This window comes from Ursus maritimus, unplaced genomic scaffold, assembly GCF_017311325.1.
Source record: "Ursus maritimus isolate PB19 unplaced genomic scaffold, ASM1731132v1 scaffold_1, whole genome shotgun sequence".
NCBI lineage: Eukaryota > Metazoa > Chordata > Mammalia > Carnivora > Ursidae > Ursus > Ursus maritimus.
The window spans coordinates 106,439,364-106,457,899 of NW_024423343.1; the positions used below are offsets into that span (position 1 = coordinate 106,439,364).

The 18,536-nt window shown below is 40.9% G+C and overlaps 1 protein-coding gene and 1 pseudogene across 2 annotated transcripts in view; one reads left to right on the plus strand and one right to left on the minus strand.

The window, feature by feature from the left end:
- Positions 1-10,935, minus strand: part of LOC103658606 — a 45,066-nt pseudogene extending 34,131 nt beyond the window's left edge.
- UGGT1 (UDP-glucose glycoprotein glucosyltransferase 1) overlaps positions 9,724-18,536 on the plus strand; it is a 131,469-nt gene continuing 122,656 nt past the window's right edge. Inside the window, exons 1-2 of one of the 2 annotated variants that reach the window (XM_040619470.1) lie at positions 9,724-11,019; positions 16,138-16,273. In XM_040619470.1, coding sequence (XP_040475404.1) covers positions 10,962-11,019; positions 16,138-16,273 — 194 coding nt within the window. In that variant the 5' untranslated portion in view covers positions 9,724-10,961. The remainder of the gene's footprint in view (positions 11,020-16,137; positions 16,274-18,536) is intronic. The other variant, XM_040619480.1, reaches the window with a different exon arrangement.

Sequence of the window (18,536 nt, forward strand, 5' to 3'; positions counted from 1 at the left end):
GATGAGGAGAGGTTGCGGGGTTGTCCAGAGCCCAAATTATTGACCAGGACCCAGGCAGTGTGCACTTGTTTTATAGGGACCTTAGGGATGTGGGCTTCTTGATTTTTTCAGCCTGCTTTCTGGGGGAGGGGCCTGCTACACCGATACTCAGGCAACCCTGTTTGGGTAGAGTCTCCGTGTCCCCTGCGAGGGGGGATGGGGATGGGCACACTGTGAGCTGGTATTTCCAGGCTTTTGTTCTCTGGCAGCTTTCCCTGGCAGTTTGCTGTGTCTCTTCTGAGAGTCAGAGCAGCAGTGGCCAAATCTCAGCCTCTGTCTCAGAACAGAGGGATCGCGGACCGTTCTCCACTGATGTTCTGGTCACTTTAACTCTGTTTCTGTCGGTGCTGCTAAAAACCCTGCAGTGTCCAGCGTTGTGCGCCCCACAGCTGGTGTCCCAGCCCTCACTTCCGGGGCCAGCGCGTCTCTGTCCTTTGTGTTTCTAACACTGCTAGCCGCCCCGGTTCCCGCGTGTGCGCTCCCGAGCTCTCTGTTTCAGTGTGGTTCGCACGCACTCCAGAGCTCTGGTTTTCAGTCTGGTTGCACGTGCTTTCCCAGGCTCACGGTTTCAGTCTGTTTTCTCGGCGGGTGTCGGGTGTCGGTTCGCAAGTCTGGCCCGCTCCCCAGTGCAGGTGGCTACCGCTTCCCAGTGCCCGAGTTTGGCGGCTCCCTCCCCCTTCTGTTTATCTTCCGATATCCGTGTGTGGCTTCATGGCTCCCCGCTTCGTACCTCAATATTCAGTGCTGGAGATGTTCATCTGGAGAGATCCAGATGTATCTTCCTGCATCTCAGGCTGATTCCGTGGGTTTTCAGGATGGTCTGGCACATATCGAGCTCGACTCAGGGGACCAGCTGAAAAAGGGGACCCCTACTCCTCCGCCATCTTAACTCCTCCCTCAGTTTTTACATTTTAAAAAAGTTTGTTAAAAGAAAAAAAAAAGGAGGAGGAGGAAGGAAAGAGGAGGAAAGGAAGAAGAAAAGAATATGTGACAGAGAATATATATGACCTGCAAAGGCTTTAATATTTACTATTTGGTCTGACACCTGACTTAGATGAAATAGACACGTTCTTTGAAAGACTCAAATTACCAGTGATTGCACAAGAAGAAATAGATAGCCCCGATAGTCTACATGTATTAGGACAGGTTTGTGGTAGGTAGGTGTGTGAGATTAAGTGAGGGTACCAAATTTGAATAGGTACTTACTTTTGGGATCTCCCTAATTAAAGAAAGTGAATGCTTCTTAAGTGTTGAGCCACTCTGAAAACCGTTTGTCGATTTCCTATAGAGTAAATATATATTTACAACATTATCCTGTAATATTACTCCTATGTATTTACCCACAAGAAGTGAAAACAAATGCTCATACTAAATATATATATGAGTGTTAATCATAGCTCTATTCATAATTACGAAAACAACCCAAATGTTAAAAAACTGGTGAATGGACAAATTGTGTTACATCTATTCAATGGAATACTACTGAGTGATAAAAAGGAATGCACTACTGTTCCATGCCAAGTGTATGAATCTTAAGCGAAAGAAGTCAGACGCTTTCTGCATACTGAATGATTTCATTTTTGTAATGTTCTGATAATAGCAAAATTACAAGGATAGAAACACAGAGCTGTAGTTGCCAGGGGCTGGGATAGTGGGAGCGATATGATTACAAAGGGGCAAGAGAGAATTTTGAGGGGTGATGAAATCATCCTATATTGGGATCATAGTGGTCATTACACAACTGAATATACTCATCTAAATACAGAATTATTTATTAAAAAGGGTTAATTCTGCTATATAAAAATTATAGCAATTCAAAGAAAGAAAAAATGAGTGAGGAAGTTTTTATGAACATGTAGAGAATTTCTAGGGTATGTTTTTAAGTGAAAAAAAAAGCACAAAGTACAAAAGAATATCTAAAATGTTAATTCTTGGATAAAAGAAAGGAAAAGAAGAAAATAAGTAAGAATATAGAAGATTGGAATAACACTAGTAACCAAATGATTCAATTGACATTTTAGAGTATTCTGTCCAACATGAGCAGAATAGGCATTCAAGTAAACCCAGAACATTCACTGTAATAAACCATATCGTCTGTGAAATATTTAAGTCATAAAAATTAATAATTTGAATCATAGGAAGTATGTTTTCTGAGTATAACAGAATTAAATTAGAAATCAATATCAGAAAGATATGTGGAAAATCCCCAAATATTTGGAAATTAAATTAGTGAAGGAATTTCAGGGAAGTAATGCCAAATGCATTTCCAAACGTATGTACTAGTGGTCAGCTAAAGTTTCCAGGCCAGAAGGTGCTGCTTGCATGTACAATTTCTTTGTTAAAACAAAATCTCCCAAAGTAAAAAAATTATGCACAGAAAAAAAGTGTAGAAGGAAACACATGGAAATTTAGAAATGAATTTGTTTGGACGATAAAGGTATAGGTTAATTTTTCTACATCTGAGTTTTTCAATTTTTTTAAGCTAACAAGTTGTATTTTTTAGTATTGAAAAGCATTACACACAAAAGTCTGAGGTAATCCAAGAACTTGTTAGCAGCTCCCAGCTGGAGAGTTACCTCCTCCAAGAAGCCTTCCTCAGCTTTCCTAGCTGGCTTCATGCCCTTTCTCTGCATACCACCATGACTCAGGGTGGCTCTGTCTTAGTCTTTCACCTGTTTTATAATCATCTGTGTCTGTGTCTCTCTCCTCACGGTCTGGGCTCCTTGAGGGCGAAGGTTGCTTCTGGGCACAGAGTGAGCATTAGTTTATCGGATGAATGAAAGAATGTTAAATATATCATTTAACATTAGATATAACATCTATATTCCATATACCATAGATTAGGTTGGATTACCATCCCTTCTACATCAGGAAACAGGTATGTGTGGGGTATTCTGTGAGACTGGTCTTTGGAATGGAACCAGAGGTGCGCCGTGGGAAGTTCATCACAGAGGCCAGACACTATGTCAAAACCAAGCTTAACTTATTCCATAACAACCAGCCAGCAACTAGTTTAATATCAAAACAAGGGATATTGGAGGCTTGAGCCACGGACATTAATAAGTTATAGAGGTTTCCTACAAAGTTGATACAAGATGGCCTGGGGCCTAAAGGAAGATTCTTTGGGTACTACATAAAGAACTGCCTTTCCCATTTGGGATACCAGGGCCCTAACTGTGCCTAAGGCGCAGCACAGAGGAAGTTCAGCCCAGGTTGATGCCCCTGAACGTGCAACTGGGGTCCATGCTAAGAAAGATGAGTGCGAGTTCTGGAGGGGAAGAATAGGGAATGGAAAATAACTCACATGGTTGGAAGCCCTTCCATGGCCCTCTCGCCAATGTACTGCTGCATTATTTTAATTCTGTGTGGCCAGAGCTGTGCTCCATCACAGGAGACCCGCAAACTGCACATCACCAGCACAGCACGGAGCTCAGCAACAGTGACCCTGGGCGAAACTGTGGCTGGATGCCAACTCCACACTGCAGATTCGCTGTGTGTCACCCTCAGGTTTTCCTTTTCACATCTAACAGAGAACAAGTAAAGACTGGCAGGGATCTGTCTCTTCCTTATCTTTAGTACTCTTCTGGGTTTACACCTGAGTCCTGTGTGCTATTGTGTGCACCCAGATTTATGTAGATATGTTAAAATACCATCTGGAAAAGCAAATGGCTCTTTGAAGTCTGTGGAGAAGGCACCAGATGGAAGCTTATAAGGCTCTTGCTCCCAAAAGCCCTGCATCTAAGACATCTTTAAGTATGATTTTTAAAAATATTTCGGCAATCCTAGGCTTTGCTATTGATAAAATGTACATGTGTAAGCATGCATCTGTTAATGTGGTGTGCAGAATAACGGCCCCCAGAGCTGGTCATGCTCTAATCCTTGGAATCTGTAAATGTTACAAGGCAAAAGTGACTTTGTTGATGGAATTAAAGGTATGGACGTTGAGGGGCGCCTGGGTTGCACAGTGGTTAAGCATCTGCCTTCGGCTCAGGGCGTGATCCCGGCATTATGGGATCGAGCCCCACATCAGGCTCCTCCCTGTGAGCCTGCTTCTTCCTCTCCCACTCCCCCTGCTTGTGTTCCCTCTTTCACTGGCTATCTCTATCTCTGTCGAATAAATAAATAAAATCTTAAAAAAAAAAAAGGTATGGACGTTGAGACAGAGAGATTATCCAAATGGACACGATCTAATCACATGAGTCTTTAAAGTGGCAAACCTTTCTAATTGCAGTGGGAGGGACAGAGCAACTGAAGAATCAAAGAATGGGGAGGTCTGAGCTGTAGAGGGCTACGTGCATTGACCAGAGAGAAGCCTCTAGTGGCTAGGGGCAGCCTGAGAGGGCAGCCAGCAAGGAAATTGGACCTGTTGGACCCGAGTCCAACAGCCACAGGGAATTGAATTCTGCCAAAGCCTGAATGAGCAAAGAAGTGGGTGGGTGCTTCCCTGTAGCCTCCAGAGAGGAATGCAGCTCTCCCAGCACCTTGGTTTTAGCCAGCAAGATCCATGTTGGATTTCTGATCCCCAGAACTGTAACATAATAAATTTATGTTGTTTTAAGTTTGTGGCAGTTTGTTCTATCAGCAATAGAAAACTAATACAGGCAAGAAATCATATGCTGCATGTATTTAAAAGGCAAAAGCTTGTGAACCAGTGTTTTCAAATCTGTGGACCACAACCCATTAACCTGTAACAAGTGTTAACTTTTTTGAGGTGTCTTTATTGTCCCTCAGTAAAAAAAAGAAAAAGAACAGAAAATATCGCAGTTCATTTCACAGATTCTTAGCCCAAAACTGTACCCATTGTGACAAATATTGACACCAATTGTGACAAATTAGTGAGGGAGACAGTACAAGGGATGTAGTAGGTGGCTACAAGTCTCGTTTCCAGCTCTCGTTTACGGATGTCACTTGATTCAGTAGTAAATGACAATTGTTTTACCTTTATCAAAATGGGGGAGGTGGATTTGTAGAATTTAATAGTAAAATTTACATTTTACATTTACAATTTAAAAATTACAAAAAAAATAATTTACAGCTGTGAAATGCAGGGGAATTTTACCTGCAGTTAGTAAGTATGAGATTTCCTAGAGCTAATCTATGAACATTCACATAAGTTTCAACCAGGTATGTGCATAGTAACTTTGTCCTTGAGGGTTCTGGGATGGAATAATTTTGTGAACAGGCATTAAACTAAGTTATTTCTAATTTTTAGTTTTTGTATTGTTTACTTTCTCCCCCTGGGTTGTGTGTGTGTGTGTGTATATATATATATATATGAATAGAATAATATTTGATATGAACTTTGTAATGGTTTTACATGATTGAATGTGCAGGTGTAAAGGATTGTTCCACGAAATATTTTTTTCAGTTTTGTAGCTGAGCTTATCAGCGCTAGGTCATGATGTGAAATGTGCAGTCTAAGCACTGTTCTATATTGGTTCATTAGAATGCAGTTGCTATGGATAAACCTTATATCATGATCGAACAATCTGTACCATTGGGATTTTTTGTTGTTGTTGTTAAAAGACTGCTAACAAAGACAAAATATTAACAAAAAAAGAATTCCCAGTGAGTAGAGGTTTTGTTTTCAAGGTATCTTTGAGATATAAGCCTTAGGCTAGCATGTGGGGTAGAGATTCCTCAGAAACTGCATAAAACAATCATGGAACTTCTCCCTTTCAAACCTCTATTTCTGATCAGACTAACAAGGATTCAATTTCTAGTTTCTGTCTTTACTCCCAGCAAGGATCCCTTGCCCATCCAACTTCAGATCCGCCTGGGCTGGTGTACCCAAGGTCACTCTCTGTGCACGGGCACAGGGCCACACTTCTTTGTGGCTTTGGGCTGTGTAACAAATTACACCAAAACACATAAAAAAAAAAGAAAAGAAACATTGTTTCACATAGTTTCTGTAAGTCAGGAATTAGAGAATGCCTTAACAGGGTGATTTTGGCTTAGGGTCTTTCACCAGGGTCAGAGTTAAGATATGGGCAAGGATTTCAGTCATTTGACAACAGGGGGATTCAGTTCCAAGAGGATGCAAGGCTGATATTGGCTGTTGGTTACAGGCCTCATTTCCTGCTTACACAGATGTCTCCTTGGGGCTGCTTGAGTCTCAACATCAATGTGGCAGTTGGTTTATCCCAGGGAGAGTGATGCAAGAGAAAGCAAGATGGAAATTGCAATGTCTTTTATGACTTAATCTCAGAAGACATACTCCATAATTTCCACACTACCCTACAGTAATTCAGGTCATCCGTGTTCGCTATGGGAGGAGACCGCAGAGGGTGTACATACCAGGAGGCAAGAATCTTTGGAGGCCATTTCCAAACCTCCCCACAACCTCCTGAAGCAATCTGATATACAGAGCAGACTATTTTACTTTATTTTAGCAGAATAAAGACCTAAATTATAGTTACCAAGAGGCACTTATTCAAATTTCTGCAAGAATATAATTGAAATCAGCCCAGGAGTGAGAGGATGAACCCATATTGAATTGAACCTATATTAAAAGAACAGTACAAAATCATTATGACATGGACACCTTCCTGAAGAATCCTAGGGCAGAGAAATGCTTAGAGAAAATCAGGACTTGGAAACTACCCCTCCCATTCCAAATGCCAATGGTTTGGGTGATGATAGTTGGAAATGATACCTCCAGTTGCCGTGTGAAAACGCATCAAGTGATGACCCCTGCCTCTTGTACATACAGATGATAGAGGTGGTCTGGCCAAGATGGATCAGGTGCAGGTAAAGTCTCCCAAGGAACTATTAGTGTCTTCTCAGTTTGGGAGGGTGCAGCCAAGTCTCTCCCAAGAGGACTGGGGAAGAAGCGGCACTGAAGAGAGTCAGTTCTGGGTCTGGAGGGCTTGCTCACTCCGGAGCATGAGCATGGCACGCATCCTACAGAGCTGGTGAGCACCACGGCTGACCCTTGGGTCCTGAGAGGTGGTACAGCCTGCTCATGCCAGAGCCATAATTAGCCCAAGGGTCAGGCTTTATCTGCAGACCTGACTGGGCCATGGCTAGCCAGTCTGCAGAATTAGGGCTTATTTGGGGTACAAAGTAAAACTTCTTGGCACATGTGGACCTCACCACCCACATGCTACTGACCTGCAAACCAGTCAAGCCATTGCTCCTGTCTCACAGGTGGGGACACGTTTTTGGTGTTGTTTTTTGGACCTTCATCTGCATATTCTTTTACCTCTTCTCCTCTTCCTCTGCTTTATTTGGTCACATATTTAAAATATGCTTTGAAAGTAAGTTCATTGAATTTTTTTAGACAGGTAATGTCACATGTTTTAAAATTTAAAGGGTATAAGAGTTATATAAAAGGGTATAGAGTGACACTTTCCCTCCTATCCAGTGCTGGTGCATGTTTACAACTTGCTTTCACAAAGTGTGGTCTCATGTAACAATGTGTGTCAACTATATTTCAATTAAAAAAATTATAAAAAGCAAAAAAAAAAAGAAAAAAAGGAGCCTCCTTCTCCAGCAGGATAGTTTGGGCTTCTCTGTGGGGAGTTTGGACTCTGAGAATGACAGCAAAAGCAGAAAACGCTAGGCCTCTTAAGGTTTGGGCTTGGAAGTCCCAGAACAAAATGTCCACAGCACTCTCTGGGTCAAATAAAGTCACGAGGACAGTCTAGATTTAAGGGGGTGAGGTGATAGACTCCACTTCTGGATGGTAGGAATGACAAAATCACATTGCAATAGGAATGTATGATTCAGTGGAGGGTACACTGCATAAATCAGATGGCACCAGGTGTCCCTGTTGCCACAGCTTAGGGGCACAGGCCTGTTAAAGGACAGAGACCTCAACATAGGATTGCAGAATGGATTAGAGAACGCTTGCGCTCCAAACAACCTTACCACCACATCAACAGGGCTCCTGTATAATAATGTGGATTACAGCCTTCAGAACTATAATGATCAAGCTCTTTTTAAGAAGCAGTTTCTAGGGAAACCCAAATATAACAGAGGAGACAAAAACAAGGACACTAGAGGAAATGGAGGTCTCTGACATGTACAGCTATGGCAAACAGTGAACACAGCCTAACTGCCGGCCAGAGAAACACAAAAGTTTACACTTAGGCCTATTTACCTCAGTTCCTTTTACCCAGTACACCATGTATGGGTTTTAAGCAAAATTTACAGGCATACAGGCGGGGATTTTGGAATTATCACAGTGGGATCTTTAAAGTAACTTTAAGGGGCTAAGGGCTCTAATGGAAAAAGTGGACAATACACAAGAACTTCTCTCTGTGTCCTTGCAAGATGGAAGGGCAAGGGAGCTCTCTGGGTCTCTTCTTATAAGGGGACTAATCCTATTCATGAGGGCTCCACTCTCATGACATAATCACCTCCCAACGCCCCACCTCTAAATATTATCATACTGAGTTTTTGGAGGACACAAATATTCAGTCTATAGCAGATGGTGAAAGATCAGTGGTTGCCAGGGTTTTGGGGGAGAAGTGTAGAGGTGAAGCACAGGGAATTATTTGAGTGGTGAAATTATTCTGTATGAAACTGTAAGGGTAGATACATGCTTTTATGCATTTGTGAAAACCTGTAAAACTAGAATGCTAAGAGTGAAACCTGATGTAAATTATGGACTTTAATTAATAACAATTTATCAATCTTATTTCCATGATTTGAGTTTTGAGAGTCCATTATATATTTCATATACAAGTGTTTTGTCAGATATGTGGTTTGAAATTATTCCCAATATTCCATTGTAGGAATATAATCCTAATATATTACATTGATGCAAGATGTTAACAATAGGGCAAATTCTGTATCAGGTGTTGGGTGCTGGGGTATGATGGGTAAAGGAAACTATATGTACTATCTGCTGATTTATTCTGTAAAATTAAAACTGCACTAACAATAAAGTCTATTAATTATTTTTGAAAGTCTGAGTCTCATTTTTCCTCATTTTACAATGAGGAGAGAGAGGAGCAGGTTACTTCTTATATTTCTTCCATCTTTAACATTTATGATTTTCCCCTTCTAAATATACTTTATTTTTTGAAACAGCTTTAGATTCATAGCAAAATACAGCATAGAGTACAGAGAGTTCCAGTATACCTCCTGTATCCACAGAAGCACAACTTTCCTCACTATCAATATCCACAGTGATACATTTGTTATAATTGATAAACTTATACTGACACATTCTTATCACCCAAAGTCCATAGTTTAAACTAGGGTTCACTCCTGGTATTGTACATTCTATAGGTTGACGAATGTATGATTATCTGTATTCATCCCTAGAATATCATACAAAATAGTTTCACTACCCTAAAAGTCCTCTGTGCTCCACCAATTCGTCCCTCCTTCTCCTTAACCCAAGGGACATCTTTGTGGAATAGTTCTGCGTTTTGATTTTGGTGATTACATAAATCTTCATGTCGTAAAATGACAGAACTATACACACAGATTGTACCCATGTCAATTTTCTAGTTTTGATATTGTGCTCCAATTTATTTAAGATATAATCATTGGGGGAACCTGGGTGAAGGGTAAACAGGACCTCACTGCACTATCTTTGCAACTTCTTATGATTCAGTAATTATTTCAAAATAAAAAAAATAAAAAATAAAAAATCTGTTTTTGTACAAATAAAACAGCACTGAACTTTCTGAGAAAGGTTTGGAAAAAGAGAAACTCAATTTTCTTAGAAGCGTTGCGGTATCACATAGTTGTATGTATATCACTGATCAAACATTGTTGTTCATAGAAGACCAGGTTAAAACAAAAAAGTGAAAACCCAACTCCATAATGTGTTGAATTAAAAAACAATTACGTTTTTACAAAAATATCACCGGAAGTGATTTAAAGAGTGGAAAACACACAATGGAAAGCTACTAACACAAAAACTCCCTCAAGAAATGAATTTTAAAACGCTCATTTCCATGCCATAAAATTATTTTAACTCCTTATGTTCCAGCAAAGAACAGAAAACCTAATAGCTACAGTTCTCCAGCACAGTACAGAGATACAGCTATTAAAGAAAAATGTTTTTAGTCCTTGTTCTGGCATACTCAGGGGAAGGACTGCGTATGCCATATAACTAAAAGTCAGTCAAACGTTTACATTTTTTATGTACTTTTAATGTGTTTTTGGTTTTTAGTTCACTTTGACTTAGTTAAAAATACTCCAAAGAGGTATTCATTTGTGGGTAGGTAAAACGGTCTGCCCTGTGTCACAGATTCTAAAACAATTTTGCATAGTGATTTGTATTTGCCAAAAAACAAAAACAAAGGACAAAGCGGTCCTCGCACAGAAGTTGTCGCTGCCAGTATAAGCTAAGTCGTCTCATAAAATTTAAAAAGTCTTCCTTTTCCAACGCCCCCCGGAACGGTAGTTATCAAAACTTAGGGGGTAAGATAAAGTCCAAGATACCCAGAAACATTCAGCAATTTTTGTCCCCTTGTTGTGCAGCAGTGCTTGTAATATAAGGGTTTAAGAAAGTAGACTCTGAAGCGCCCCACAGTCCAAGTCGGAAGAGAGGCTGAAACCCGCATCCGGCTTCATCACCTGGTACGGTTTTTCGGTCTCAGCGGTCAGTCCTATTCCCATTCCCTAGACCTTAAAAGTGCCGTCCTCCCCAACCACACACGACACAGCGCAAGCAGAGAAGGAGGGAGGGGCTTCCTTGGATACAAGATGGCGGCCACGCGACGCTCTAAGCGGCCCCGGACGCGACTCAGTAGCCGGAAGTCCTCCGGCTCTCGCCATTAGGAAGCGGAAGTAAAAGGCGGCAGGCAGCTAGGGTATTGCTTTACGAGACCGGTTTGTGAGGCGAGCCGCGGGAAAGGCGCGTGTCGGCCGCTCACTGGCGCAGCAGCTGCCGCCGCCGTCACCGCCCCGCCCCGGCGTTGTCGCTGGCATCGTCGCGGACGAAGCGCGGCCCCAGCATGGGCAGGAAGGGGGACGCGGGCGGCGCATGTGCCGCGGCTGCGCGGCCGGTGACAGGTACCCCCGGTGTGGCGTGGGGAGGTCTCGTGGACTGGGAGACGGTCTGGGACGCGAAGCAACCCCGTGCCCCGGTCACCTTGAGTTTCTGCTTCTTCCCTGACTCAGTTTCCCCTTCCGTGCCGCAGTCCTGTCCCTTTTTGCGAGTCCCCCAGGTTGCCCTCAGTGGTCTTCTGGGCAAGGTATCGCTTCTGCGACAGGGGCCGCGGGCTCTCTTTAGCGGTTTTGAGCCTTCATTGAAGAGCTTTGAGACCCGTGTGCCCAAGTGCAGAAAGAGGTGGGGGAAGTGCTCTAACCTGAATTTAGACCAAGCCTGACCTTAAGTAGGTTGAGAACCAGCAGTTTGCAGGATTCTGATTGGAGAACGACTTGATCTTTTTATAGATTCATTTTCCCTATAAACGAATTCGGGTGATGCGTATTGGTTGCCGTTTTCATTTAAATACGAGGATCTGTTCGCTGGAGATTGGACGATCGGGTTTCACTTTTTGTAAGACCTGCCAGAAGAGTAAGATCTGCATACTATCAATAAGTTATGGATGTGAACTGTTCTTCGTTGGCCAAAATCTCCAGATTGTTTTGCATTTCTTGCCAGATTTGAGAACTAGCGTATTTTGTTCGTTTGAAGTCCGGAGGTCTTACACCTTATTGTGCTACGCTATCTTGGAAACATTCATTGTGCACTTGCCAGCCAGTTTTAGTGTGATGTTTGAAGACACTTAAAACAGTTACTTAAGACCACAAAATTTGGGATGATTGTAGTCTTTCCACTTGGCTTGCTTTTGACAAACTTAGTTGACACTCTTTTTTTTTTTTAAGATTTTATGTATTTTTTTTACAGAGAGAGAGCAGGGGGAGGGGCGGAGGGAGAGGGAAAGAGAATCTCAAGCAGGCTCCGTGCTGAGCCTGAAGGGGGAGGCTTGATCTCTCGACCCTGAGATTATGATCTGAGGGGCAATCAAGAGTCTGAGCCTAACGAACTGAACCACCTAGGTGCCCCGACACTCGTTTTTGTGAAAGGAAATAAACATTGCTTCGTGCAGTAGCATGGCAACTTTATAGTGCACATTTAACTTGAGGGGAAGAAATTGAACTATGTAGAAAATTCTGTTAGATCTTTTCTGCAGTTACCTGTGATCATTTTCATATCAGATGTATAGCAACTACTTTTATAAAAAATTAGATTTATGTGGTTCACAGCAAATGGTCTTGCTAATAGGTATAAATGCATATTAAGTTTAATTATTTGGGAAGTAAATTTATTTCTCAAGAAGGGTCCTTCCTAATGTTTACCTTCACTGTTATCATGTATGTTGAAGTTCAGATGGCTGTCTATAAGCTTGCAGGGTGCAAGTTAGTTTTTTAAGAGTTTGTCAGCTGTTATTTTCAGTTTAGAAATGGAAAAAGAAGTTGGTGATTTAGAATTTTATACCTCTTCTGTTTTCCAAAAAGTGAAAAGTGTTTGCCGTAATATAATTTTTATTACTATTTCCAGTATCTTGCTGTAGATCAATGAGTAAGAGATAGTCATTAATTTGAGCTAAGGAAAATGGGCCACAGACTAGATCTTACAGATAATACATTTGGGTCTAGGGCTTATTAAAGGATGTTTTTAATTTGCCCACCGTGCCGCAAACATTATGCCTGTGATCAGGCAATGCCGCGTTGTAGATTCTGACAGCTACTATTTCTCACATTATTCATATTTACTAGCAACATTTAAGGAGCACTAGGATTAGAATGATAAGATTCTCATAAAATGAAGGCATTCTCAAACAAAAGGCCACTTCAGTAAAGTTCTTACTTCTGCTTCTCTAAAACAGTCTTTTCCTGTAGTTTTACCTATGGCATTAAGGATGTGGGGTCCGGGTAGGAAAGCTCTTCTTTAATGTCCACTTTTCTCTGTCATCTCCAGTGCTGCTATACCTTGCCCCAAGAACTCTATCTCTTTTTAAAATAGTTCAAGGTGGACCAAGAGTCTTGGTGCATAGAGTTTTCATATTAACCCTTCTTAAGTCCTAGGCTTTTTGTAGTATCTTTCTTCTTGATGTCACACTCCTTTCTTTCTGTTTGCTTTCATTCTTCCCTTAATGAATGAACCCTGTATTTATTATTTCATTTTGAGCACCTACTGCGTTCCAAGCATTATGCTAAGCATGTGGCCCTGACAGACAAAACTCCCCTGCTCTTGAGGAGCTCACATTCTGTCCCCGAAGTGAGCCTGAATACAGATATGTCAGGCTAGTTGGTAAGTTCGCTTTGGTCCCAACTTCAGGCTGGCATGCTTGGTTTCAGGTAGAAAGTGTGCCTTCCTCGGCCACTTATATCCCAAGGACTCTGTCCCTAGAAAGTCCTTGGACTTGCCTTGGTTTTCACAAGAAAGCTCTTCGCTCAGTCAGGGTTCTCACAGTATCAGTTCTTATCCTTCCCAAACCAGACAGCCAGGGGAAATAGCACGGTATTGTAGAACTTAAAAACAGGCAGACGTGGGTTCCAAGCTTTGCTGTTTATTAGTCAGACAAGTTACTCAGCCTCTCTGAGCTTCCATTTTCTTCTTTTTAAAGTGGGAATGATAGCGTTTCATCCATTATGCAGCATAGTTATAGAATACCTACTGTTTGCTAGGCACTGTGCTGTTTGCTGTGGTGAACAAAGTAGACATGGCTGACACCCTTTGGGAACTACAGTCTCCTGGATAGTTATGTGGAAGGACTAGGTATGGTATATGCAAAGCACCTGACACCGTGCTTGGCCCAGAGCAATTGCTCAGTAATGCTAATGTTTCCTGGGGGACCTTTTGTCACTTGCTGTTCCCTCACCAGTCTATGCATGCAGCCTGCCTGGGGTTACTGGCAGTGGTGTCCAGATTCCATCCAGAATTACCACTTTTGGGATTAGACATCTAGGCCCCTTTGGGGCAAATTGTAAATAGAGTGGTAGCACAGTACTGCTTGAACATTGTTCATATATTCTGTCTCCAGTTTAGGAGTTTTGTGACTTTTGGGGAGGATTTTATTTCCCTTAACCACAGAAAATGTATTTCAAAGACATTTTTTTGAGCCCATGTAATAACGATGTTGCATTATTATTCTGTAATTTAGATGGTGGTTTCTTATGAGAACGTCTTTTATTAGAACAATTAATTCTGTTATAGTACTTGGCACTTCAGACAGTGATTTTCATATTGCTTTTTCATTCTCAGTGTCCTGGTTTGGCAGATACTGATATTCCTATTTCAGAGTCTGGGAGACTAAGGGCCAGAGAAGTTACTAGGGAACTTGCTTGTGGTTAAACTGCTAGTAAGTAGCAAACTCAGTAATTTGTCAGAAGTCCCTGACTCTGAAAGGTTCTCTCTTTTCACTAACCAAGTGTTTCTATCATGCAGAGTAGGTTTCTGAGGCTGCAGTCCTGCAACCTGTAAGGGGAGGGTGTCTCAAGAGTTCTTGAGTGGTCTGAAGTTGTATGCAAAGGTTTTGGTCCTTGCTTGCCCCTCTGTAGCAAATGTCAGTAACTTTTGCTACACTCTGAAGGGGCCACCCTCTCCACCCCCCAACCCTCACCCCAGTCAGAAATCACTGCTAACAGGTTTCAGTGTTAGGGGTCTTGTTGGTTAGCCCTAGTCTTTACAAATGTTGGTTATTTATTTATTTATTTATTTATTTATTTTTTAGTGCTTATTTATAAATGGGATGTTAATATTAATCAGTCAATTGAATCAATTAAGTTGGCAGTGCCTGAACTAAAGACTCTTAAAAGTAACTTTACTATTTGGTTTAATTTATTTTGCTTTTGACCATTTGTTCTTTAGAGATATTGTGTGTTACATGAAACAGGATGTTGGCACAAATGTTAATGCTTTTTGTAAAAAGAGGGTTTTGACTGGTCCTCCAAACAATAGCTTTTCTAACCAGTATCTCAAGGAATTGGGGTGAGTCTGGGGTGAGGCTTACCAGACATTAGAATGCAGAAGCACAATTTTGGTTTGGTGTTTCCCACATATTCATGTCCTCTTTGGATTCCCATTCAAATGGGTGGAATTTACATGCTGACCTACATAGCCTGGGGGAAGTCTGATTAGGGTTCTGTGAGGCAGACTTCTGAGATGAAAAATCAGGCCAAAGAAGCCTGCAGCTGGAGACCTTTTTCTGAAATGATCTGGACACCTCAGTATGCTTGAGGAGTTGGCTGCTGGGAGTTCAGGAGGTCTGCATTCGATGGCCATGCCAATTTACCAGTGACCCCCAACTTCCTTATTTTGTAGATAGGGACCCATTGAATTCTAACATTCTTCATTTAGGACCAGTATTTGGGTTTACACTCAAGACCCATCGGTTAGCTCCCTAGGGCCGTGGTAACAAAGTGCCAAACTGTGTGGCTTAGAGCAATGACAGGTTCCTGTCTATCAGTTTTGGAAGCCAGGACATTTTAAATCAAGGTGTCACAGGATCATGTTCCCTCTGAAATCTGTAGGGGAGGGTCTTTCTTTGCCTCCTCCAGTGTCTGCTAGCCCTAGGTGTTCCGTGGTTTGCAGTATAGTTCCAGTGTCTATCTCCGTCTTTCCTGGCATTCTCCCTGTGTCTGTTCACATGGTGTTCCCACTGCATGCTTGTCTCTCTGTCCACATTTTCCTTTTTTTATAACACCAGTCATATTGGATTAGGGCCCACCCTAATGACCTCATTTTAGGTAGATTACCTCTGTTAAGACCCTGTTTCCAAATAAGTTCATATTTTGAGGTGCTGGGTTAGGACTTTTGGGAGGACCCATTTAATATCCTTACATTTTCATCTGTCTCAGCGTTGTTTATTCTCATGCTCTGTAAAGTATGATTGTGTGCAACCTGCTGTGCCACCAGCTGACTTTTATACCTGTGTATAGTTTAGGCGCCCCAGGAAATGAAATGGAGTCTTTGTAGGAAAGAGTATATGATCTATACTCCTTTAGTTATGTTATCAGTCACTCAGTAAGTTGAAACCGTAGAGATATTAGGTGCTGTTAAATTTCAGAAGCATTTCCATTTCTGTAATTTTCATGTTATTTTGTATCTGTAAGTATTAAGATTCAGGTTTAAACATTTCTTTGTAGCAAAACCTTTTTTTTTCTTTTTTTCCTTTTTAGGGGTTTGCTATAAAATGGGACTTCTGATTGTATTCACTGGACTGTGCCTGTTGGCCTTAGTAAAGGCAGATTCAAAAGCCATTACAACCTCTCTTACTACAAAATGGTTTTCCACTCCATTGTTGTTAGAAGTCAGGTAAGAAGACATCTTTTTTTCTTTCATGTGTTTGAGTAAAAATGTAGGATCTGCTAGTGAGTATGCAGGAGCTTTTTTAGGCAGCGAGATTATCATCACATGTATTTAGTCAGCACCTCTTCCAGTGTGCATTGTGCTGTGTGCTAGTTAGAGGCTGTTAGAACACAGAATCTGTCAGTAGGATAGGATAATATGGATTTGTAGAGATACTTAGGGACTTCTTTGGACAAATATATTGAATTGGTTAAATTATCTTCTAAGAAAGGTATACATGTGGTAATAAAGGAAGAGAGAGTTGTACTTAAGGGAATTTTTCTGTTTATTTGAAAAAGGTTTTAAGAGGTGTTTAATAAAAGAGAAAGAGGAGAGTTTGGCAAGATGGGGGGAAAGAGGGCCCGCCGCTCCTTCTAAGAATTTGGGAGAGGACCTTGAGATACGAGAGTGCAGAGGGGAGGCTGAGGACACGGGTAGATTTTTATCTAAGATTTACATGTTCCACATTTTAACATCTCCAAAATTAAGATTCATTTTAATGAAATCAAGATGTTATCTTACAAATAAAATTGGTAACATTTTCATTTTTAGTGTTTCATAAAAACGATATGTCTTAAAATTGACAGTGTCTTAAACTCAATAAAATACAATATAGTCAATAATTTCTTGGGAGATTTTGTATTCCAAGTGTATTTTTTAGTTAGTGTTTATATACATCTTTTTTTGCCAGTCTTTTGTTTATGGAGGGAAACCTATTTTTATTGTATCTGAAATAATATATAGCTAGTACTTGTAGAGAGTCATTCTAAAGCATAAATTTAGGTAGATTGAGTGGCAAGCAGTTGGTAAATCTCAGAATTTGATGGTGCTAGAAATTTGAACTGTTGCATTACTTCAGTTAACTTTGGTCTCTCTTTGTACTCTTCGACTTAGAATTTCATCTTCTAACATTTCCTCCTTCATCCCTAGCAAAATGTGAATGAAGAGTTCTTGTTGTGTTGATTGTGTTTATGAATAGTTGCATCTCCTAAGGAAACAGCTTCATTTCGTATTGATAAGAGGACCAGTGGGAAAGTGGGACTTTTAGGACCTGATTTTGCCTTGCTCAGGAGCCTCACTAACTTTCCGCTGGTCAGACTTAAACTTGTATCACTCCTATGTGCCTCCCTTTTCACAACAATAAAATGGCCAAAAGAAAAAATTCCTACTGCATTTATTTCATAGCAGTGTTACAATTTGATAAGTGGATTGAGCTCTTCTGGTGTCAGAACTTTTATTAGATAGAGAGGGCACTTATAAAAATGAAGTGACCAAAGGTTGTTTGAGGTCTAAACTGCGTGAGCGGACTCTAATAGCTGACTTTTTCCCCCCCTTATTTTATTTTTGATGATTTGTCTGGTGTAAATTGAAGTGTTTGAAATTTACTCTCACTTCCTAAATAATTTTGTGCAATTAACTGTAACAGATGTTTTTTAATACTCTACTTGACATTCTTTACTGAGTTCCACTCAGCTACTCTCACACTAATTTTTTGGTTTTGTACATTGTCTCAGAAGATTCTTATGGCATAATTTATGGGACTTTTGAAAAAGTATGTTAAAACTGTCAGCCTTAATTAATCCATTTTTTTCAGTTTCTTTGATCTCTGTGAAGTGAATAATGTATACCGCTTCCTCCACCAACTTTTCCTTTCACAGACATCTCCCCCTCTCACGATGTCCTGGCCAGTTGCCATTTTGGTTGACTATTTTTAATAAGTCCTCTTCTGTGGCTATTTGCAGACACTTTGCCAAGGTAATGGGACATCTAGGCAGCTCAGAAATAAGTTGCACATATTAGAAGTCCTCGCTATTTCTCTTCAGAAGTAGCTGAGGCCACCATTCTTCCCTCCCAGGTCCATGGCAGACATTGATGGCAGATCACAGCATTGTCCATCTGAGTGAGGGTGAGGGGACAGAATATATCTGTACACATTGAGGCATGCAGCTACCACAGATATTTTGCCTTCCCTTCGTCTAGCTCTTAGAAACTAAAAATACTCCCATGTGTATTTTTAGATTAGGCCTGATCCTAATGAAGCAGTTGTACCCTTCTGGTTGTTCATGAGGTGTTACATATTTAATTGAAGTAGAACACCGTATATGTTTTGGACAGCCATAGTTACTAACAGAAATATTGTGTAAGTAAAGTTCTGTTATTGAAATAGAAACTAATCATTTATTGAGTACTAGCTACTATAATCGCCCAAGAATGCAGCATGATAGAGATA